This window comes from Sciurus carolinensis, chromosome 16 (genome assembly GCF_902686445.1).
Source record: "Sciurus carolinensis chromosome 16, mSciCar1.2, whole genome shotgun sequence".
Classification (NCBI taxonomy): domain Eukaryota; kingdom Metazoa; phylum Chordata; class Mammalia; order Rodentia; family Sciuridae; genus Sciurus; species Sciurus carolinensis.
Genome location: NC_062228.1, coordinates 44,478,966 through 44,503,385, shown reverse-complemented (window position 1 = coordinate 44,503,385; position 24,420 = coordinate 44,478,966). Strand labels below are relative to the sequence as shown.

General features: G+C 35.8%; 1 protein-coding gene across 8 annotated transcripts in view; it reads right to left on the bottom strand.

Moving 5' to 3' along the window:
* Window positions 1–2,264: 2,264 nt before the first annotated feature.
* LOC124966346 (zinc finger protein 569) overlaps window positions 2,265–24,420 on the bottom strand; it is a 63,946-nt gene continuing 41,790 nt past the window's right edge. For 6 of the 8 annotated variants that reach the window (XM_047527462.1, XM_047527464.1, XM_047527460.1 and 3 more), the window contains 4 exons: window positions 21,541–21,599; window positions 15,218–15,344; window positions 14,613–14,708; window positions 2,265–5,660 (listed from right to left, as the gene is read on the bottom strand). In XM_047527462.1, the coding sequence (XP_047383418.1) occupies window positions 3,847–5,660; window positions 14,613–14,708; window positions 15,218–15,344; window positions 21,541–21,555 (2,052 nt within the window). In that variant the 5' untranslated portion in view covers window positions 21,556–21,599 and the 3' untranslated portion in view covers window positions 2,265–3,846. Of the gene's footprint in view, window positions 5,661–14,612; window positions 14,709–15,217; window positions 15,345–21,540; window positions 21,600–23,049; window positions 23,159–24,420 lie in introns of all 8 variants that reach the window. The other 2 variants (XM_047527465.1, XM_047527458.1) reach the window with 1 other exon arrangement.

Genomic DNA, 24,420 nt, shown 5'->3' with positions numbered 1-24,420 from the left:
TTTTCAGTGATAAAGAGGTAGTAAGAGATAGGAAGCATATTACCATTGGGTATTTGTAATTGAATACTTTAAAAAGGCAAGGTTTTGAATGACCATGTTATTTGATACCTTGGAATATTTTTGGCCAAACTAATGAGTATCATGAGACTAAGGAGTTGTTGTTCCTAATTGGACTAGAAAAGGTAAGGAAAAAAACCCCTTGACCTCAGGACTTTAAATTCCTAGCTCAAAATACTGCATAAAATGACGTGAAAATTTGTCTCCCCTCAGAGAAACCTTACCTCCTACAGTTGGAAAGCCAAGACACGTGAAAACCAAACCCAGAGCTTCCAAGTGTTCAAAAAAGCAAGTTGAATGCCCAACCTTCTTCCAACAGGAAGTGAGCCTTGCACATTCACTGGGCCCTTACCTAGAACAAACAAAATCTCCAGTATCTGTGATGCTGGACATGAGAATTTGACTTGGTAACAGAGGAAGTAAAGGTAAGTCAAGCGAGTAAGCATACACGCAAGGCTTTTATTAGGGCTCTAGTTGAGAAGGGACAGGAGTGACAGAGGATCAGGCTGGCTTTGTACAAAGGGGGAGTTTTATTCATGTGCAAGGACTCTTTGCAAGGATGGCTGAGGTTCAGAAATGTTCGTTGGTTCTGGGTACACTTCAAAGGTGTGTTTTTCTTCTCCTGTGAGGGCACTTTAACTCTTGACGAAGACATGGTCAGTTGGTTATCCTGGAGCCAAATGTTAATTTCCATATCAACGCCACATTCTGTATAAACATCTCTGCCTTGTGATAAGGATGAACTGCTGAAGCTCTTCAGAGAACAAATAGGTGGGAAATGGAAGTAATGAACCATGGCAAGTAACAAGTGAAGGGCCCTGGGAATTTGCCATTTTGATGGCCCCTCAGTTGTTTTTATTGCTTATGTTGTTTGTCCTCAGAGTCATGGCCAGAGCATGCTGGCTGTAATGATGCACCTGGTACCTGAAACTGATAAGGTTGGTTGATAGAGATGGGTAAGGCACACACAAAGTTTTTTGTTTTTGTTTTCTTTTCTGGACTAGAGATTGAACCCAGGAGCACTTAGCCACTGAGCCACATCCCCAGTCCTTTTTTATTTTCTTATTTTGAGATAGGGTCTTGCTAAGTTACTCAGGGCCTCAATAAGTTTGTGAGGCTGGCTTTGAAGTTGCCATCTTCCTGTCTCAGTCTCCCAAGCCACTGGGATTACAGGTATGCAATACCATGTCTAGCATGTGGAGCTTTTTGCGGGGGCAGGAGTGGGTACCAGGGATTGAACTCAGGGGCACTTGACCACTGGGCCACATCCCCATTTAGTCCGGCCACATGAACCTTTTGATGGCAGACAAGCTATGAGTTAAGTTGGGAGAGAGGGAAAACATATTTTCTGGTACTGGAGATTGAACCCAGAGCACTTAACCACTGAGCCACATCGCCAGCCATTTTTATTTTTTATTTTAAGGCAGGATCTTGCTATGTTGCTGAGGCTGGCCTTGAATTTTCAATCCTCCTGCCTCAGCTTCCTGAGTCACTGGGATTACAGGTATGTGCTTCCAGCTATTCTCTTTCACTGGCTGTCGGGTCACAATTTAAGGTCCAGGAGCACATTTGCATTTTTTCCCTGTGTAACTGGTCTCTAATTGTCTTATCTGTACCATTTAAGAATCTAGAAACTGAAGAAAGCTTTGTTGAGATATACTGAAACTGCTCCTGTTCTGATGCTGGTAACTATTCTTGTCCTGACATTAGAGTATTAACTATATTTTATAGTATATATAGTTCAGCAACCAAAATGTAGGTGAAGTTTTTCCTTCTCCCAAATGAAAAAAATCCCCCAAATTAATTTTTGTTTCTTCATTGCTTTCAACTTGGGGAAGAACTTGTGTTAAAAATTATTTAAAAGCTTAAAATTCAGCCTCAAACTAATGCTATATATATATTCTGCTCATTTTTCATTCCAATTTAATGTTATGAAGAGACAGTAAACAAAGCAATACCTTAAGTGAGGCTTGTTTTGTGTAAAGAGAATTTTCTATGAATATTAATAAACCATCAAGCATAAAAGTCCATTTTATTTATTTATTTATTTATTTATTTATTTATTTTTTGGGTGCTGGGGATCGAACCCAGGGCCTTGTGCTTACAAGGCAAGCACTCTACCAACTGAGTTATCTCCCCAGCCCCTAAAAGCCCATTTTAAAATTGTTTCTATAGGCCCATGTTTCCCCCACCTAGTTAAAAAAAAAAAGAAAAAAAAAAAAGGAACATAAGGCAAGAAGGTATTTTTAAAACCTCCACATAACTGATTTTGACAACCAGACTTGTTACCACTGTCATATTTGCTTCATTCTTTTATTAAGAAATATTACAGATCAGTGTAACAACTCCCAGCAAACCTTTCCACATCTCAAAAGGCAACTGATAAATAGATGGACCCAGGATCAACATACAGTACTGTCCCTGGCACTGTTTACTTATACAAATGTTATGCCAGGTCTCAGTGCAGTTTGCTTTTTTCTCTCAATATTACAATTGTGATCAATCCATGTAATTATGTGAATTTTGTATCTTCTAAATACTGTGTAGAATTCTATCATAGAAATGAACATATTGTATTGCTCAATCCCTCTATTGATGGAAATTTATATGTTATAGTCCAATTTTGGGCAATACAAGTCATGATGCAGTGAACACAGTGATAGATCTCTTTGTACATACATATCTGTGGGTGCACATATAACAAAAGAGAATTGATTGTTCCATGTTTGTGTTTTTTAATGACTTGTATTTTAGTTTTGAATGTGGTGCTAAGGTTCAAACCTAGCACCTCACGCATGCTAGGCAAACACTCCACCACTGAGCCACAATCCCAGCCTTGTTTATGAATTTTGAAAGAAATCTTTTTACTTTAATATATTCAACATAGTTTTAGAGTTTTACTTTTTACATTCCGGGTCTAATCTCTTTGGGTTCTATTTTTGTATATGGTAAAAGATAGAGCACTAAATTGCTCATGTGAATCTTCCATTTATGAACAGGCTATCCTTACCCTGATGATTTCAATAAAATGTCATATATGAAGTTCCCATATCTTCCTGGAATTCTGTGTAAATCCTTAATTTGTTTCCACTGATTCATTTATTTACTCAATGACAGTTTAAATGACAACAGCTTTATGTAATGCAGGTGATGATATAGAGTATATCCTTTCCTAGTTGTTTTGTTTCAGCTATGTGTGGACTTTTACCATTCATATAAATTTTTCAAATCAGTTTGTGAAATTCTTTAAAATATAACTAACTAAATTTTGAGGGGAAGTACTTTAAAGAGTTGGGAGAGAACATGTATTCTTACAAATGTCAAGTCTTTTCAGACATTATTTCCCTCCACTTTCAGACGTTCCTTTGTGCCCTTCAACATGGTTTATAACTTTACAGATGTCTCATATTCATTATTGGGTTATTTTTGGATATTTTCTATCAACACATTTTCTAATCTTACATAAAATGTTATTTTTATCCCTGTCTTCTTTTTTTTGCTTAGTACACTGCTAAGAACTCAACTATAATGCTGATATGCTGAAAGCAGGTATTTTCTTTCAGAGTTAAATGAGAACATGATTATGAATAAGTAAGGTGTCTGCTAAGGTTTTGACAGTCAGCTTTCTCCAACATTCGATCACATTGGAAAGAATTCTCTAATGTTTCATAAATTCATGACATCTTCATGAAGGTTTCCCATGTTCATAGTTCTCTGTTCTAGAATCAATTGTGTAATGTGCCATGAGGTATTCCTTCCTTTGAAGGCTTTCCCATAGCACAGGGAGTGCTAATGAGTGTGAATTCTCTGGTGTCTAACAAGGTGTGACTTTTGGCTGAAAGCTTTCCCACACTCAATACAGTGATAGGGCTTTTCACCTGTATGTTTTCTCATATGAAGAGTAAGGGATGAGATCTGAGAGAAGGCTTTTCCACATTTACTACAGTCAAAGGGTTTCTCACCTGTATGACCTCGTATGTGTATGGTAAGGGACGAGCTCTGGGAAAAGGCTTTTCCACATTTATTACATTCGTAAGGTTTCTCACCTGTGTGACCTCTCATATGCACGATAAGGGAAGTTCTCTGAGAGAAGGCTTTTCCACATTCATTACACACATAGGGCTTCTCACCAGTATGACTTCTCATATGTAAATTAAGCAGTGAGCACTGAGAGAAGGCTTTCCCACACTTATCGCATTCATAAGGCTTTTCCCCTGTGTGACTTCTCAAATGAAGAGTAAGGGATGCAATTTGAGAGAAGGCTTTACCACATTTATTACAATCGTAAGGTTTCTCTCCAGTATGAACTTTCTGATGTGTAATAAAGTTTTGCTTTTGGCTGAAGGCTTTACCACATTCATTACATTCATAGGGTTTCTCTCCAGAATGAATTTTTTCATGAGCAATGAGATTTGACTTCTGGCTAAAAGCTTTGCCACATTCCTTACATATATAGGGTTTTTCTCCAGTATGAATTCTCTGGTGTCTGACAAGATTTGACATCTGAATAAAAGCTTTCCCACATTCGTTACATTCATAAGGTTTCTCTCTAGTGTGAATTTTCTGGTGTGTAATGAAGTTTTTCTTGTGGCTGAAGGCTTTTCTACATTCCTTACATTCATAGGGTTTCTCACCAGTGTGACTTCTCATATGTACAGTAAGGGCTGAACTTTGAGAAAAGGCTTTTCCACATTCATTGCATTCATAGGGTTTCTCACCTGTATGGATTCTTACATGTATAATAAGCATTGAAAACTGAGAGAAGGCTTTTCCACACTTATCACACTTATAAGGTTTTTCCCCTGTATGACTTCTCATATGAAGAGCAAGGGAGGCAATTCGAGGGAAGGCTTTGCCACATTCATTACATGCATAAGGTTTCTCCCCAGTGTGAACCTTCTGATGTGCAATGAGGCTTTGCTTCTGGCTGAAGGCTTTTCCACACTCATTACATTCATAAGGTTTCTCTCCAGTATGGATTTTTTCATGATCAATGAGATTCGATTTCTGGCTGAAGGATTTCCCACATTCCTTACATGCATAGGGCTTCTCTCCAGTATGAATTCTTTGGTGTCTAATCAGATTTGACATTTTAATGAAAACTTTCCCACATTCATTACATTCAAAACACTGTTCCCTACTATGAATTTTATGATGTTTAGTTAGTTTTTCCTTGTGACTGAAAACTTTTCTACATTTGTTACATTCATAGGATTTCTCTCCAGTATGAATTCTTAGGTGTCTGATGAGGTCCAATGTTTGACTAAAGCCTGTTCCACAATGGTTACACTTAAAGGGGGTTACTACAAGGAGGGTCGACCTATTGTCATATGATTTCACAGCTTCACTGTATTCAAAATGTTCCTTTCTTATAAGGCATTTCATATTATTATGACAGTCAAAATTATGTTCTAGACACTTTCCAAACAAGTCATATTCATAGAGATTATGTCTGGTAGGAATAAAATCTGAGTTTACAGTAAATGCATTTGCAAATTTCTTAGGATATTCATTGACTTTTTCTTCAGTCAGTGTTTTCTTGAAAACTTGTCTCAAAAGTCTGTCTTGGGTTTTCTGATGCTCATCATTTCCCCATATTTCTCCTAAAACAGATTGCAAATAAATGTCACTTGTGAATTTTTTTCAATATTATAATGTCAACAAATGTTACAATGGGATTGATTCTTATTTAATGTTTTGTCTCCCTTTATTAAACAAACTTCAAGCACCTCTTATCTCCTACCTCCTCAGTTTTAAGAATGAAATTTCAGGAAAGTAAATGTGAGTGAAGGCAAATATTTATAAATTCAAATGGCTTTGACTTTTTAAATGGGATCTGAAAGAAAATAATCTGTTAGATAATGCACAAATAAAGTAAGAAGAAATAATGATAGAGAAACCCTAAAAAAAATCATGACCACTGTATAGTATTCAATTAAAATGTGGTTTTATATACTGATGTGAATCCTTTTCTGGAAAATGTAAATTATGAAAACTGATTCTCGAAGATATAGAAAACTAACACACACCAATTTCCATTAAATGAAGAGGAAAATATAAAAACTTCCTAAAAAGAGAACATAAAGGGGCTGGGGTTATGGCTCAGTGGTACAGCACTCGCCTAGCATGCATGAGGCCCTGGGTTCAATTCTCAGCACCATATAACAATAAAACAAAGGTATTATGTCCACCTACAACTAAAACAAAATATTTTTAAAAAAGAAGGAACATAAAGACAATTTGTCCAGAGAGATTTACATAGGCATTCCATAAAGCATTTAGGATCAAATCCTATTCTGTGTAAAATGTTACAAAAAATAAGTAAATAGACAAAGAAAATAGAAGAATTCCCTATTTTTGTGTCTGAAACATATTAATACTAAAACTTGACCAAGATGATACACTAAAAAAGCAAACTACATACCAGTTTCATTTATGATTAAAATATGTAAAATGTCAGAGTGACCCAGAGGGAAAGAAGTGACCCAGATGCCCATTAAGTATAAAATATATCATAATTGTGTAGATTTTTTCCAAGAATATAAGTATGTTTCAATATCAGAAGCCCTATTTTATAAGGAAGTATGTTCATAGGTCAATTAAGAAAAAAGGAAATAATCCATAGATAATTAAAAAGATGTTAAAACAACACTTATTTTCATTAAAAAAATATGAAATGGGACTAGATAGATACTGGAGAAAAAAGTAATGTACAACACAAACAGCAGCACTATACTTCCTGGGTAAAATCCAGAAAGAAATCGAAGTCAAGAGTAAGAAAAGATGAGTATTATCACCAGTACTCTTACACTGTAAGTGCAATTACATAAATCAGAGATATAAAAATTTAGAAAGGTATAATTATTTGTCCTGAAAAGTCAAGTCACCTGAAAAGTTATTATAAAAAGAAATTCACAGACTGGGGAGATAGCTCAGCTGGTAGAGTGCTTGCCTCACAAGCACAAGGCCCTGAGTTCGATCCCCAGTACCGGAAAAAAAAAAAAAAAAAGAAATTCACTAAATACTAATTAATACTCAGTTTCAATAATCTTTGTATATAGAAACAACTACTTAGGACACGTAATAGAAGAAATAACCACATTTATACAGACTATAAATACATGAAAAAATAAAGAAAAAAAGAAATTCCCAGAAATCTTAAGAAGAAAACTAAATGAACATACACACCTGAAAAAATGGGAAGGTGGTGTGTGTGCCCCACCAAAAATATGGTGAAGTCCTAACTTCAAAATATGGCCTCAATTGGCCATTAGGGTCATTGCAGATTAGTTAGATAAGGTCATACTAGAGTAGGCTAAACCACTAATACAATGTGACTGGTGTTTTAAAAAAGAATGCTACATGAGACAGAGACACAGATTGGAGTCATGCTGTCACAAACCAAGGAACAGCTGGTTTGTGAAGGAGAAGCTAAGAGACAAGGAAGGATACTTCTTTGGCTTTCAGAGAGAACATGGCCCTATGACACCCTGATTTTGGACTTCTAGCCTCCAGATGACACCTTAATTTTGGACTTCTAGCCTCCAGAACTGTAAGAGTAAATTTCTATTATTTTAACTACCCAGTTTGTGGTACTTTGTTTCAGTAGTCCTAGGAATCTAAGACAGAAGGTATAACACTCTTGGAAAAGAATATTCACTAGTATAAAGATGACATCTATCAAAGAGATTTCAATATAAATTTTTGAAAATATATGTAATAGCTCAAAGGAAATGATCCTAGAGGTGGCCGTCCCAGAGGAGAAATAGGTAAGAGAAGAATTACCTTTTAACATTATTGGCTTTTCTACTTTAAAAATTTTGTACTATGAGGGGTTGGGATTGTAGCTTAGTTGTAGAGCACTTGTCTAGCATGTGTGAGGCGCTGTGTTCAACAAGTAAATAAAATAAAGATATTGTGTGCAACAAGTAAATAAAATAAAGATATCTAAAACTATATATGTATGTATATAAATTTTTGTACTATGAGCATGTGCTGTATATTCAAAAAAGTGGATAAATAAAATTGTTCTGAACACTGTAGTAATCAAAACAATAAGAATAAACAAAAGGAAGGTAAAAAGTAGATATAAGAATTGGAGCATAAAACTGGAGGAGCCCACCTAGGTTGACATAGTAGAGCACAAATAGTGAGCTGGGAGTGGGGGGTAAAAAATGGTGGAAAACTAAGATTAAATGTGCTTACAATAAATACATGAGTTTTTCTCTGATTCCACCCCAGACTATAATAATATAAGATATAGGGGACACACCCTATAATGGCGACTGCACCCTCATGGCAACCCCCTCCTCATACATGGCACTGCCTGACTCACTAACAGTTTACTCAGACCTCCTTGCACTGCCACCCTCCCCTGAAACCTGGGAGGTATGTTCTTACCCAGCAACCAGTTATGTGTAACTCCCTGGTTGGCCTGCTTATCTCTACCTCCTACTGTCAGGGATTGGTTAGTAGCAGTTCTGCGAACGTGATCAACTTGTGCTTGCCATATAGTCCTATGGAACTCTCCCCTGCGTGAATCCCCCGTGCCTTGTTAATTTTTAAGTTAATTAGCTCCCACCTAGCCCCCATCCTACATAAAACCTGTGTAACCTCCTCAATAAACGAGTTCCTGCTTCTCCACGTGCGCTGACAGACCTCCCGGCTCTGGTGTGGTTCCTTAGCCACCGACACTCATCATCCTGCTCGGCCCCGAATTCTCCTTTGGGCGGGCCCTAAGGAGATACATCGGACCTTGTTGCTCAACAGGGAGCAACAATAAGATAAACAAAAAGGCATAAGTTAACAAAAACAAAAACAAGACAACAATGGATGATCAATGTAAACCTAATTTTTAGCTGATAGAAGATGAAGAACCTGAAAGAAGAATTTAGAAAGCTGAAACTTAAGTGTCTGCAGAGGACAATACCAAAAAGCAAAATCCTATGACATAACTAGATAAAGACTCAAGAATTAGAGAGATCAGATGGGCACGGTAGTGCATGCCTGTAATCCCAGCAGCTTGGGAGGCGGAGACAAGAGGATTCTAAGTTCAAAGTCAGCCTCAGCAATTTAGCAAGGCCCTGAGCAACTTAGACTCTGTCTCTAAATGAAGTATTAAAAAAAAAAAGGCTGAGGATGTGGCTTGGTTAAGCAACCCTAGATTCAATCCCTGGTACGAAAAGAGAGAGAGAGAGAGAGAAATCATGTACCATGAAAGATGAGAATGAAGTGGCTGATTGCAAGTCCAAGTGTCAAACAGATGCCTACGTTGTGCAATGAGTTGCCTATTATTCCTTTACCCTAGAGCAGATGGGAGAGTACTCTTTGGTTAGTTTGGAGAAATGAAATCAGAAAGACTTTAGGGTCAGGGACCAGGCAGAGGAATATGAAGAAAAGAAACTGGCTTGAACACAGGGAGAATAAGTGAAAGTCTATATACTAAAGAGTGACACAAAATATTTGCAATGGGGAAATGGAGATTTTTCTCCCTCTCTCTGCCAGTGGGAAAAATTCCTGTGAAATTGTTCTGGAAGCAGGTAATAAAAGAGACAATGGCTGCAGGTTATAAAGACAGAATGCTAAGCTCTTGGGTCACCTAAGTTACTAGAAAGAAGAAGAGCACAATCAAGCAAAAGATGTGGAAGGAAAAGACAAAATCAGGTCATCAGGGTATTATCCAAGCAGGAGAAAATCTCAAAGGCAAGACCAAAATATCAAATGTGACAGAAAAGATTCCATGTTTTAGAGCTGATGCTGTAGCTCAGTGGTACAGCGCTTGCCTAACATGTGAGGCACTGGGTTCGATCCTCACCATCGCATGTAAATAAAAAAAATAAAGGTCTATCTACAACTAAAAAAAATTTTTTTTAAGATTTCATGTTTTATATGATGGAGTACAAAAAGTCTGTGTTATCTTTTCCTTTCTACAAACAAGGAATATGACCTAAGAAGGAGTTGGAGACCCAGTTATAATACACGAGTTGACACTGATAAATAATATGAAGACTGGATCAGGGGAAGAAAGATTCCAAGAGAAGCCACCTATTCATGCTGATCCTGGGCACAATAAATAGTTGAAGTATCAAAAGAAAAAAAAAATGACACCTTGAATGTCAGAATAAATTAACCAGTGCTAACAGTGTTGAAATTTGGGAATATAGATTGGTTACCAGAGACTTGATAGCCCAAGAAAAGGCAGGACCTAAACAAGGAAATACTTCAACATAACTATCTTCTTAGGAAAACATCTGTTGAAGTGAGGACATAAGTTTGGTTTATTGTAACATTACAGAGGGTTTAATATTTAGACTTGTAGCTACAAGTCCTTTCTGAATGTGAAGAAATAAAGCCTAAACATACTTATTTACCCACAACCATCAACCATCAAAAGGTTTTAGTGGGGAGGGAGGCATGTAGGTTCACTGGATTGGACAGGAAGGAGTGGGGGGGAAGGGAGGGAGGATGGGAATGGGAAAGACAGTGGAATGAATTGGATATAACTTTCCCAATGTTCATACACAAATACACCACCAGTGTAACTCCACATCATGTTCAACCACAAAAATGGGAAGTTATACTTCATGTATGTATGATATGTCAAAATACATTCTATTGTCATGTATAACGAAAAAGAACAAAAAAAATTAAAAAAAAAAAAAGAATGAAGGACTTCAAAATGAAGTAGAGATTCATTTCTATAGATAATGTTTGGCAAACTTTTTCTTAAACTCTTAGTAAATATTTTAGGCTTTGTGGGCTACATAGTCTGTTGCAACTATTCAACTTTGCTATTGTAATGTGAAAGCAGTTACAGACAATATATAATTAATTGGGTGTGGCTATATTCCAAATAAAACTTTATTTACAATAGAAAGTACCTGGCTTAGACTTGGTTAGTTGCTGACTTCTGCTTTAGAGCAGAATACTCCTTTTTCTTCCCCAACATTATCCTTTTAAAAATAGTAGGTCAAAGAAAAACTGAGAAATGAGAAGGAATTGGAATTGGATCTATAAAAAATTATAATAGAAAGAAAAGAACAAATATAAAGAAAGCAGACAAAAATACAAGCTAAAAATCCCTAAGTGATAATCCTGACTAAATAAAATATTGCCATGAATTTTTAAAAGCTTAACGTTTGGGGCTGGGGATATAGCTCAGTTGGTAGAGTGCTTGCCTTGCAAGCATAAGGCCCTGGGTTCAATCCCCAGCACCGCAAAAAAAAAAAAAAAAAAAAAAAAAAGCTTAATGTTTGTAAATAGAAATTTGAATACATGAGGAAGAAACAACGAGAAAACAAAATGGGATAAAATGCTTACAAGCAGAACCAAGGAAATAACTGGAAGAGAAGAAAGCAAAGCCACCACTGAAATGGACAATACTATGCAAGTAGGAAAAAAGTAAGACCTTTACTATCAGAATTATGGTGTAATAACCTCATCTTGCAAAAACTAAGCTTATACAAAGTAGCATTAATCTTTATACCTATAAAGCACCTACCTATCTCACACACACACAAAATGAAGAATCTGGGAGTGGAGGCATGCTTCCATAATCAAGAAGGCAAGAAGATCCCAAGTTTGAGGTCAGCCTTGGCAACTTAGAGAGACCTAGTCTCAAAAAATAAAAAGGGCTGGGGATGTAGCTCCGTGGTAAAGCTCCCCTTCAAATCCCTAGTTTAAGAAAAAGAAAAAAAAAAAAAAAAAAAGAACAAACCAAAGACCACTATTATTAGCTAAAACCAGATCTGGGAGAGGGAATTAGTAAGCAAGCTGGAGGATGATTTGAATGCGTCCAGGCCGAAAAAAAACAGAAAGCCTGCTAACTGAATAAATGAAGTTATTATAAGCCTTTGGCCCATAGTAGAAACTTAACTGAGGCTCCCACAAAGAAGGAATTGGCAATGCTTCTTGCTATCCCACAGAAGCATGTGCAAATAATCCTCAGGAGAAAGCAACCTCAATTTAGGACAAGATTGTTATGAATCAAGATAAAAACCTTTTGAGCTCACAATCAGCAATCATCACGTATGTGAAGAAGCAACTAAAAATGAGACAGCAAAATTAAATCTGAGGGGCTGGGGTTGTGGCTCTTTGTAGGGGTTGGAGTGTTGCCTACCATGCGTGAGGCACTGGGTTTGATTCTCAGCACCACATAAAAATAAATAAAGTAAAAGTATTATGTTCATCTATAACTAAATTTTTTAAAAAATCTTTAAAAAAAATCTGAGAGTTTAAAATACTGGAGTTGTCAGATATAGAATACAAAAGAACAATGTATAATATATCTAAAGAAATAAAAAATAAAAACATGAAGGGAAATAAAATACAGAAATTATTGGGACTACCCAGAAAGATTCTAAAAAAGAAAAGGAAGAATTTATAAGTATACAAAATACAACTACTGACTTTAAAAAATCGTAGAGGGGGGTTGAGATTGTAGCTCAATGGTAGAGCACTTGCCTAGCACATGTGAGGCACTGGGTTTGATCCTCAGCACCACATAAAAATAAATAAATAAAATAAAGGTACTGTGTCCATCTACAACTAAAAAAATTTTTTTTAAATAGTAGAGGGGTTATAAAGATCAATAAACACAGTTTGATGGGGAATTGGTAAATTGGAGACTATACGTAAAGTAATTATTGAGAAGGCAACACAGAGTGATAATCAAAAGTTAATACCAGGGGCTAGGGTTGTAGCTCAATGGTGGAGTGCTTGCCTAGTATGTGCGAGGCCCTGGGTTCGATCCTCAGCACCACATAAAATAAAATAAAGGTATTGAGTCCACCTACAACTAAAACAAAATATTTTTTAAAATAAGTTAATGCCAAAAAAGACAAAAATATCTGTATAGGACAATTATTAAAAAAAAAAAAGAAAGAAAGAAAGAAAGAAAAGGGTTGTCAAAAAATCTTTCCCTAAAAAGTCCACATGGTTGCCAGGCATAGCTGCACATACTTGTAATCTCAGTGGCCCAGGAAGCTGAGGCAGGAGGACTGAGAGTTCAAAGTCAGCCTCACCAAAAGTAAGGCACCAAGCAACTCGGTGAGACCCTGTCTCTAAATAAAATACAAAACAGGGTTGAGGATGGGCTCAGTGGCCAAGTGCCCCTGAGTTCAATCCCCAGTACCTCCCAAAAAATAAAACAACAACAACAAAAAGATCCACATGGTCCAAATAGTTCAACACTTAAGATCTACCTATGTTTTAGGGGAATTATAATATCAATGCCATGTAAGTATTCTACAGAATGAAAGAAAGTTCCCAAATTCTATTTATGAAACCTGTGTAACAATGACATCAAAGTCTTACAATGTTGGAACAATTATTTAATTTCAGAGCAAATGTGAGGATGAATCATTATTAACAAATATGTAAATATAATTAATCCACATACATAAAAGAAGAGAAAAACAGGGTAATCTTCTGTAGGAAAGATTGCTTTTAACTAGATGAATTTTTTTAAAAAACCATGGTAGTAAAAAGTATATCGAAGAAGAATAGCTGAGGAAAAATATGAAAAAACACATATAATACATAGAAGGCCAGTCACATTGCCATGTTAAAGGGTCATACAGATTAAGAACTTAAAGGGCAAAAGACATACTGTTCATTAAAAATAAATATAGATTTTAAAAAATATGAAAAAATACTTGCTTTCACTCATAATAAAGGAAATGTAAATTCGAATCAATTTTGTTTTTTTTTTAAAACCCAGGGCCCTATGCTTGTAAGGCAAGCACTTTACCAACTGAGCTATCTCCCCAGCCCCCAAATCAATTTTTTTTAACCTATCACATTGGCAAAGACTTTTAAAAATGCTAACAGACTATGTTGGCAGAAATTATTGGTAGAAATATAAATTATTACAGTCTCTTTGGAGGGTAAAACCCTCCAAAAATGTATATGTATATGCATTTATGCATGTTATGCATACATTAAATGCATGTATATGTCTGTGTATCCATGTATATGTGTATGCACATCACACACATGCGCATATACACATGACAAAAATAGAAGAAAATGGAAACTAACAGAAAGTCAGCATTGACTAAAATTTTTACTGAAGATAAAGGGGTAATCATGATTGAAAGCAAAAACTAGAACTACAGTAGAAAGTGTGACTGTGATCAAAAGGACAACAGAATAGGAAGTAAAGGGCTATAAATGTCAATAGGTCTATCTGACCAACTCAAAATTGATGTCAGTATGCAAAAGTAAAGAATTCTATGTAAAAATGTGGGCAGAGAGACTTCAGATTTAATAACAGAACTCTATTAGAATCAGGTTGGAAATTGATTAGGAAAGGTTATTGCCTAGCACCTAGGTTAGAAGGTCAATCAGACTTCTAAGTTCTGAGGAAAGAAGTTAAGAATACTATCAAAAAATGACATCTTGGTTTATAGAATCCATACTAGTTATTACTACAAAAGTCTACAGGTTTTTAGAAAATACTTCTGGAGAACATTTCAGTTGGATTGACTCCTCACTGATTAAACATTAACAGGGTTTTACCCGCCTCCTTACCTGACCGGTTCCCTCCCACTAACCTGAACAATGTCTCCTAAATACTTCTTCTTCTACCACCCATGGTTCTTCTTCTTGCTCCAACTTGAAAATCACATCAGGTTTGGTGAATGGATAGCCTGTCAAGAGAAATGACATAGATTTGGGCATACATATACACCAGGAACAAAGAACAAACCAGGAATATTGGCTGATCCAGGGCAACTTGGCTTTGTGAAGGACAAGAAAATGAGGCTTCTGGGAATGCTGATCATAACCAATGATGATCTTTTGTTTTGAAAGGTGCAATATGAGCAGTTACATGAGCAAAAGCATCTCAAGGTCAAAAAATAACATCTAAAGGTTCCCACTGGGCACAGTGGTCAGCACACCTGTAATCCCAGTGACTTGGGAGGCTAAGGCAAGAGGATCACAAGTTCAAGGACACCCTGAGCAACTTAGCAAGACCCTGTCTCTAAATAAAAAATAAAAAGGGCTGGTTGGGACAGTTCAGTGGTTAAGTGCCCCTGGGCTCAATCCCTAGAACTATGACAAAGAAAAAAATTACAAGTTCCATATATTTAAAGCATATTTGGGAAAAAAGGTACTTTTTTTTTAGAATTTGAATTATACAGTAAACTAGTCTTACCTACTGTGATTAAATTGTTATAGTTTTCTAACATCACATTCCGGTACAGGTTCCTCTGAGCAGGATCCAGTTGTTTCCATTCCTCCTGGGTGAAGTCAATAGCCACATCTTTGAATGTCACTGTTTCCTATAACAACACATTCCTATTCAATTGGAAGTCTCCATTTCAGGGGATGTTGACACAACATATTGAACCTTGTTCAGATATTATCAGAAGTAAGAGGTTATAAAAAAGAACCTGGCCTATTATTATTTTCCAAACAATTAAAACAAAAAAACAACAATCATATTAGCAACATTCTGTCAGTGTATGTTCATTCACTGATTTAGCAAGCATATCTCTTTAATAACTACCAAGGGTTAAAGAGAAGACATTGGGTACCAATTTATTCTGAGTTTAAAAGAAATGGAAAAATAAAACTTCCACATTAACTCATTGGGACCTCCTAAATACCAAGGGCAGGAAAAATGAAAGCAGGATTTCAATGGAAGCAAAGGCAGGGAGAGAAAGAGTCATGAGATTTGAGGTACAGTAGGACATTAATTTAGCAGTTGTACATACTGTTCAAGAAAAGGAGAAATCTTTTTACTTATTTTTTTGGTACCAGGGATTGAACCCAGGGTACCTTAACCCTTGACCAACATTCCCATTCCTTTTTATTTTTTTTATTTTGAGACATGGTCTTGCTAAGTTGCTTAGGGCCTCACTAAATTGCTGAGTCTGGCCTGGAACTTGTAATCCTCCTGCCTCAGCCTCTCAAGTAGCTAGGATTATGGGCATGTGCCACCATGTGCTGGCAAGAAGAGGAGAAATCTTTGTTGGAAATTAATTATCAGCCTTTACTATGTGTCTATAGCCATGAAAATGAGATCCAATTGCTCAAAGAGCTTGTATACTTTAAAAAAAGAGGGTCACAGAATCCTACAGATAAAAAAGAAAAGATGTCCTGATAAATGGTCAGCACTAAAATTAGAACTGCAACTATGAGAAAATAGTATGAAGAAAGTTATAGAATGAGTTTCAGAAATGAGAGATTTTTCAAGAAAAGTTTCTTAAAAGCAATGTGATCTGAATACAGAAATCTGACACTCCCTTCCTAGTTCAAAATTAAAATGCCCAAAAGAATGTGAACATAAGAAAAATCCTTAAATGGCACTGGAAAAAGGAGAGGAAAGTATATTTCCTTATCTTTTGAGGAATTTCTACCAGAAATAGGACGAGACAGAAGAAAGTCCTCAACAGCTAATCCCAGTGTTTCTGAGAATTTATTTTAGGACCTTTTAGGACCCTATGAGCATTAATATCCACTAATACTAAGGGTTCAGAGAAAGCTGTGGCACCAATAGGATATTATCTCCAGGAAGTCTTTCCTGATGAAGGTCAAGGCATTTGAAATAATTATGATGCTATGGCAAATATAGCCATATGGAATAATGAGGTAGAAGTCAACTATTAAGAAGGGCAGAGCAATAAAATAGAAGGAATCTGGTTCCCTGGCCAGATTCCTTCTATTTTAAGGTAGAGGACCAGCCCTAGTCTATTGTCAACTAAACTTAAACACAAGAAATAAACTTCTGTCCTGTTTAAGCAAATGGGTTATGGGATTTCTACCACAGGCAGTTAACTATAATCCTGACAGATAAAAATACTCATGTCAGTCAGAAAACACTTCAAGTACTACCTTTGTGGTGGCCATGGAGGTATACTAATGAGATTCCCAACTACAGTTGGCAAACAGCCCCCAGTTCGAGAGTCACACATTGTACCTAGCCAAAGGTTAAACATGGGGGAAGCTATTAGACTGTAGACTATTTCTATCTGACATGGTATTCTTCTAATAGGAAAGTTTTGGTTAGCAACTCCTCACTGGCCAAGCTGAGATTTTCTCACAGATGCATGACAGTCTGAGTTGCCAGAAGAAAGAATCTGCAATTATGTCATTTGCAGGAAAATGGATGGAACTTGAGAGCATTATGTTGACTGAAATAAGCCAAACTCCGTCAAGGGTCATGTTTTCTCTTGAAAGCAGAAGCTAGAGAAAAAGGGGGCGGGTGGAAGATGTGGAGAGCTCATGAAAATAGAAGGGAGACCAGAAGAATAGAGGAAGAGGACCAGGGAAAGAGAAGAGGGGAAGGAAAGGGGAGATCCTTGGGAAAGAAACTGATGAAATTGTTATATTGTGTGCATGTACAAATATGTGACAACAAATCCCACTCTTGTGTATAATTATAATGTGTCAATAAGATACAAAAAAGGAAGAATCAGCAAACTTGAAGTCAGATCAGTTATCTATCATATAAACAAATTATGCAATTTGAAGAAGGAAAAAAGCATGAAGAAAAATTATAGACTCAGAGGACAGGAGACAGCAATAAAAGCATCAACATATATACGATTTAAGTACTAAAGTATTAAATTTTAAATAGAGGAAAGGATAGAAAAATATTCAAAGAAATAATAACTGAAAACTTCCTAAATTTGGTGAAAAACACTAACACAGATATCTAAGGAGCTCAACAAACTTCCAGTAGGATAAACAATATGGAACACCTAGACACAACATAGTCAAAGGCTGAAGTAAAGATAAAGAGAAAAGCTTCACAGCAGCAAGAGAAAAAAATCGTTATCTTCAAGGGAATAACGATAAAATTAACAGCGGAATCATTGGAGGTCCAATAATAAAGGGACAATATATTCAAAGTGTTGAAAGAAAAAAAAGCAGCTATTAACAAAGATTCCAATATTTAGGAAAGTCATTTTTCAAAAAAGGTAGGCAAGAGAAGCCAATAGAAAAGGGACCAAGATTCAATCCTTTAAAAGATTCTTTGGTAGATATTGTTTTCCACTTATCATCCATTTGTTTTAATGTTCTATTGGTGCATTATAATTATAAATAGTGGCATTCACTGTGATATACTCATACACGGACCTAACAAATTGTTCAATTTCATTTCCCAGTACCTTCGCTTTCCCTTCCATCTTCCCTCCTCTGTTCCCTTTATCCTACTGGTTTCCCTTCTATTTTATTATTTTAATTTTTTAAAAATATTTCTTTAGTTGTTGATGGACCTTTATTTTATTTATATGTGGTGCTAAGAATTGAACCCAGTGCCTCAACACATGCTAGGCAAGTGTTCCACCACTGAGCCACAACCCCGGCCCCCCTTATTTGCATTTTATTAATCATGAGGGTAACTGAAGCCACACAGAAAAATGGTCAGGAATAAACGTCCCACAGTCAAACTGTTCGGACTCCTGGTTTTAATAGAATCTGCAACCTTGAGCAAGTTTCTTAATCTTTCTCTTTTCTTTAAATCTATTTTATTTGAATAGTGGAAATAAAGTATTCACTTCTTGGACTCCTTATGAAGATTTATAATCTATGTAAAACTTTGACATTATTTATATTATTATTTATAACTTTTATTACCTTTTTTATTTTTTCAATTGCAAATTATTTCTTTCATATCCTACATACAGTTTTCTACTGAATTTCATTCTAATTACTGGCTTATAAATATGTTTACATAATAGATTGAGTCTGCCATATGTATTACTAAAATTATTATTGATTTATATAATTTATGGTTATTGTATCAAAAAGAATACAATTTTTATGGACCCAGATTTAATTTTCTCTTTTATCACCTGAGTTCTTACTATATCAAAAAGGCAAACTAGTGAGTATAGAAAATACTCAAGAAGGTTATCTTGGAGCAACTGGGAGCCCTCAGATACTGTTAGGGAATAATCATGGACAATCACTTTGGAAAACTATTTGTTTTCAATAAAAGCTGGTCTCATATATAACTTATGGTCCAGCAGTTCATCTTTTGGTATATATCCTAAGGGATGTGTACATATGTGCAAAAAAGAACATCTATAAGAAAGTTTACAGCAACTATTTATAATTTCTCCAAAATAAAAATCACTTAAATGCCCATTAAAGCTCATATGAATAAAATGTGGTTTATTCACATAACTAAATAATAATATATAATGAAACTGAATGGTTAATTCATAGATGAATTTGACAAACATGTTGTCAAACAAAAGAAGCCCAATACCGAGTACACAGATTACATAAAATTAAAAGACAGGCAGAAATAATCTATGGTGATCAAACTGGGGTAGGGGTAATGACTAGGGTTTGCTAGGATAATAATCTGTTTCTAGATTTACCCATGACATTGCATGTTATTTCCTGTCAGTGGCATATATGTATTCACTTTCAAAACTTGAAGTCAGATCAGTTATCTATCATATAAACAAATTAGGCAATTTGAAGAAGGAAAAAAGCATGAAGAAAAATTATAGACTCAGAGGACTAGGAGACAGCAATAAAAGCATCAACATATACACGATTTAAGTACTAAAGTATTAAATTTTAAATAGAAGATAGATAGAAAAATATTCAAAGAAATAATAACTGAAAACTTCCTAAATTTGGTGAAAAACACTAACACAGATATCTAAGGAGCTCAACAAACTTCCAGTAGGATAAACAATATGGAACACCTGACACAACATAGTCAAAGGCTGAAGTAAAGATAAAGAGAAAAGCTTCACAGCAGCAAATAAGATGTTCTTTCCTTATTTAATGTGCATGCCTGAGACAAAAACTAGGGAAGCTGGTAGATGGCCAAAGATAACACTGTATATCTCAGCACATGAAAGCTTTAAGCTGAGGGTGAGAAGGCAGTGGAGTGAGCGAGATGTTCAATATCTGAGTGGAGGGTAAATGTGAAAGAGAAAGATCACAAAAGAAGTGTGAAGCAAAAGGGTTAAGTTCTGAGGAAAAGGAATTATCCTTGAAGAGGAGACAGAATATCACTTATTCTAAGGGTAAATAAAAAAGAAATAGGGATTGTGGGTTCAATTCATTAAAACTATGAATATTCAAACAAAATGTGTACTAGATTATGTTCTAGGGACTAGAGATATGTCAGAAAAAAGTACAGCACGCTCCCTGCTCACAATCTAGTAGACTAAAATTATAAGAATTTATCACAAATTATAACTTTATATTGTTGCTCCATCAGCAGCAAATGCCCACTGAAAACGATAATTACATAGGGTCATTTGAAAGCCACATAGCCCACCTCTTTCTTCAGATAATCTAGTTTTATTTTTAAATTGAAGTATGGGATGCATAGATTAATGTGGTACAATGTGCTGATTGTAAGTATACAACCTGATATACTTAAAAAAATTATTAGTAACATTTCTTTTTTTAAAATACCTTTATTTTTCTGTGGTATTGAGGATAGAACCCAGGGCCTCCCATGTGCTAGGCAAGCACTCTACCACTGAGCCATAACCCCAGCCCAAAATTTACTTCTTCTTTAAACCTAGAGCCTTGTGCATGAAAGGCAAGCACTCTACCAACTGAGCTGTATCCCCAGCCCACAACCTGATACACTTTTTAAGATACTTAAGACTTGTTACTCAAGTCAAAACACTAGATATTTTCAACACTCCAGCTTACCTCATACCTTTTCCCAGTTAATACCCTCTCACAGGTAACCACTATTCTGACTTCTATCACAGAAGATTAGTTTTGCCAGTTTTTGAACTTTATACGAATGGAACCATTTGGTATATACTTTTTGCTTCTGGCTTCTTTTGCTCCATGTTGGTGAGATTTACCCATCTTGTTACGTGTACCAGCAATCTCATCTTTTTTTATTGTATGGTAATCTATCATATGAAATCCTATATATTTAAAACAAAAATTTTTTAGATGTTGATAGACCTTTATTTTATTCATTTATTTATATGTGGTGCTGAGAATCAAACCCAGTGCCTCACACATGCTAGGCAAGTGCTCTACCACTGAGCCACAACTCAGCCCCGAAATCCTATATTTTATTCCAAATTTCCTTTTGATGTTCATTTGAATTTTAATGCTAGGTTATTTAGACATAAATATTATTTTATCCAATCAAAACATTAACCAAAAGCCAGTTTATCAATTATAAGAAGTCACACAGTTTCATTGACCTAAGTGCCAATGAAAAGCTTATTTCTGTTAGGAAATGTTTGTTTTTATGTGTATATACAATGAAAATTAAGTAATGAATTTCTGCTCTCATTTGCTGTACTTATAAAAATGATATTCATATTTGAAAACTAACCTCTTTGAATGGACTCATTTCATAAAGTAGTCACATCTGAACTCTTCCCTAGTTTTACTCTTCTATTTCCTCTGAAAATGTTTTATGTACATAGGCCCTTCTGATTTACTGTATGGATTACAACTGTCCCCTTAAAACTGCATTCCAGAATAAGATAGGTAACAAAGAGACAAGTTAATATTTACCTGGGACTCAGTCATTTCCTCTTCTTTCTAGGAAGGGACAGGGTTCCAAGGAGGCAGAGCTGGGGGAAGAGAGTAAAAGTCATTAATTAGGATAGGAGAGGCTTGTCTTGTGTTTCAGAAACCTGTATCTATATAAAGATTAAAGACCACCCTATAGCAGAATGATACCTGGATCCATCAGACAGGTCAAAAATATTCACAACACACAGGTGATAATAAGTGTAACTAATATGGTACTATGGCGCTTACATGTGGGGTGGATTGGAACAGGAATGTGTATGTGAGAGATATTCCATGAATTTATCAATACTTCTTTGCCAGAGAAAAAATACAGCTTCATGAAAGCATGCATATCATTTTTTAAAAATTTTTTAATTTTTATTTTTTGGTACTGTGGCTTGAACCCAGGAGCACTTTACCACTGACCTATATCCATGGTCCTTTTTATTTTTTATTTTGAGATAGGATCTCACTAAATTGCTGAGGCTGTTCTGGAACTTGTGATCCTCCTGCCTCAGCCTCTTGAGTCTCTGAAATTATAGGCATGTACCAAGTCTACCTCTATTACTTTACAGTCTAGTAATTTTTGTTGTTGACTTATTTGAAATGATTTTTGTCATGCATGTGAAGAGTTTACCTAAAGGAAAATTTTAAAAGAAAATTTGGCCAGATAAATTATAGTGAGAAAAAGACAAAAAAGCAAAGAAATTTGCCTTGGAGCAAAGTTAATATGTGCATTACAGGAAACAGAAAAACAAAACCAAAGAACAAAGTCATCCATTCACAAGCAGCTTAGCTGATGCATCCTTCCAAGTCCTACGTGGGCACACAGTATCCCATTTTGCATGATTGAGATCATAGTGTGTATTGTGCTTTTCCACACATCATGAATATTCACCAATTCAAAATCCTAGAGCTACATGAGGAGTTTTTTCATTTGTTCTTTTTTGTTTTAAACTTTATTAAACTAGTAGTTACATAGTGGTTACTATGGGTCCAAATACTGTTTTTTAAAAAGATATTTTTAGTTACAGATGGACATAATACCTTTATTTTATTTACTTATTTTTCACATGGTGCCAAGGATGGAACCCAGTGCCTCACACATGCTAGGCAAGAGCTCTACCACTGAGCTACAACGCCAGCCCCTACAATTATATAAGTTCTAATAACAAAGAATCCACTACACCAACTCAACTTCTTAGAAAAAACTGTCCTGCCTTTCTTGGGGACAAAAAATTTCAGTGAAGACAGAAATGACAAGAGGCCTCTAGAGAGAAATATTGGCAGAATTACAACTAAAATAATGCATTCCCTTAATTCTGAATTTAAAATAAGACAAAGCAACAGAGTACAGCAAGTACGTTTCTAAGAGGGTTCATTATGAGATTTCTACTAGTAAAATATCAGCAAGAAAGCATGTTCCCAGCGAATTCGCGTCCTACAGTACAGCCAGAAGATGCACACACGCCAATGGCTCACAGCAAATGTAAATCCTCGAGCACTTACTCCGGCCTTTCCCTGTATGCTCCTTGTGCCTCTCTGCTGCAGCCTAATCCACAGTCCTGGTACACACTGCCCAGAGGCATAACAAATCCATGTCCAGCACGCAGCTTTTCTATCAAGTATAATAAAAAGATATTTACAGGTTGGCTAATTCACTAACTCTACTTTTTATGATATACTGTCACCTCAGGACATAAAGTTTGGATGTTGTGAGAAACCTGGTATCTCCCTAAGGATAGAGAACCTGCATGCCTACAGGCAGATATGACAGACACCATTGCCATTGCTTCCACATTCTTCCTTGCAAATTAATCCTCAATTTTGCCACAGTGGCAATCTGCCTTCTCCTAGGGATGAACTATGATTAATCTAGGTCAAGGAGGGCAATCTCACCCCCTTTTGCCAGTTATGTTCCCTTACAGTTATGAGTTACCACGTGAAACAGTACTGGCTCATAAGAGGTAACGTCTGCTAGGGGAAGGAGTTATGAAAACTTGTTTTCTGGTATTATTATTAGTAGTAGTAGCAGTCTGGTATTAATATTATAAATAGTAGTAGTTATAGTAGCTCTGGGGATCAAACCCAGGGCCACATACCAGGCAAACATTCTACCAATAATTGGTATATCCTCAGCTGTTTTCTGATTTTTTAAAAAAAAAAGCATTATAAACAAGCTCAACTCCTTCCTTTCCAGTTGGACATGGATATGACAATGGCTCACATCAAAATGGATATTTGGTAATTATCTTTATAACCTTGAAGTGTTAGGTACAGGAACCAACAATGACCAGTAAAGATGGATCAAAGATAGAAAAAGCCAAGATTTGATAATAAAAGGAGCCACTAAAATAGTCTGGAATCTTATAGTGGTATTCTTTTTCTTGAAATACAGAGTTTTATTTAGAAACTATTTAAAAGAAGACAGAAATCCTATCAAGAAAGACCAGGTGGAAAATGGGTTCCTGATAAAATGAAATTTTAGGGCAACAAAAGTCTAAAAGGTCACAAAAGAGAAATAATACCATTATCACTAGAACAATACTTGGTTACCTACAGTTTTTTGAATTATTAATGAATGAATCTGGGTTTTTCTTTGAATTCCACACAGAGTTTGCCCTATCTGGTGATTTTTATCATAAAACACCTGTTTTCTGCATACATGTCAGGACAAGCTACCACCATAAACAAATCCATACACACACATCATAGGTTGAACAATCTCAAAGTGGGTAACATACATTTTGCAGAATTTTGCCAAAGGGAAAGAATAGGCCATGGACAAAGCAAATGAGGGAGAGTTAAAGAAGGAAATATTTTAAATATTAATAATTAACACAGACATGGTAGTGTATTTTCTGTAAAAGAAATTAACAT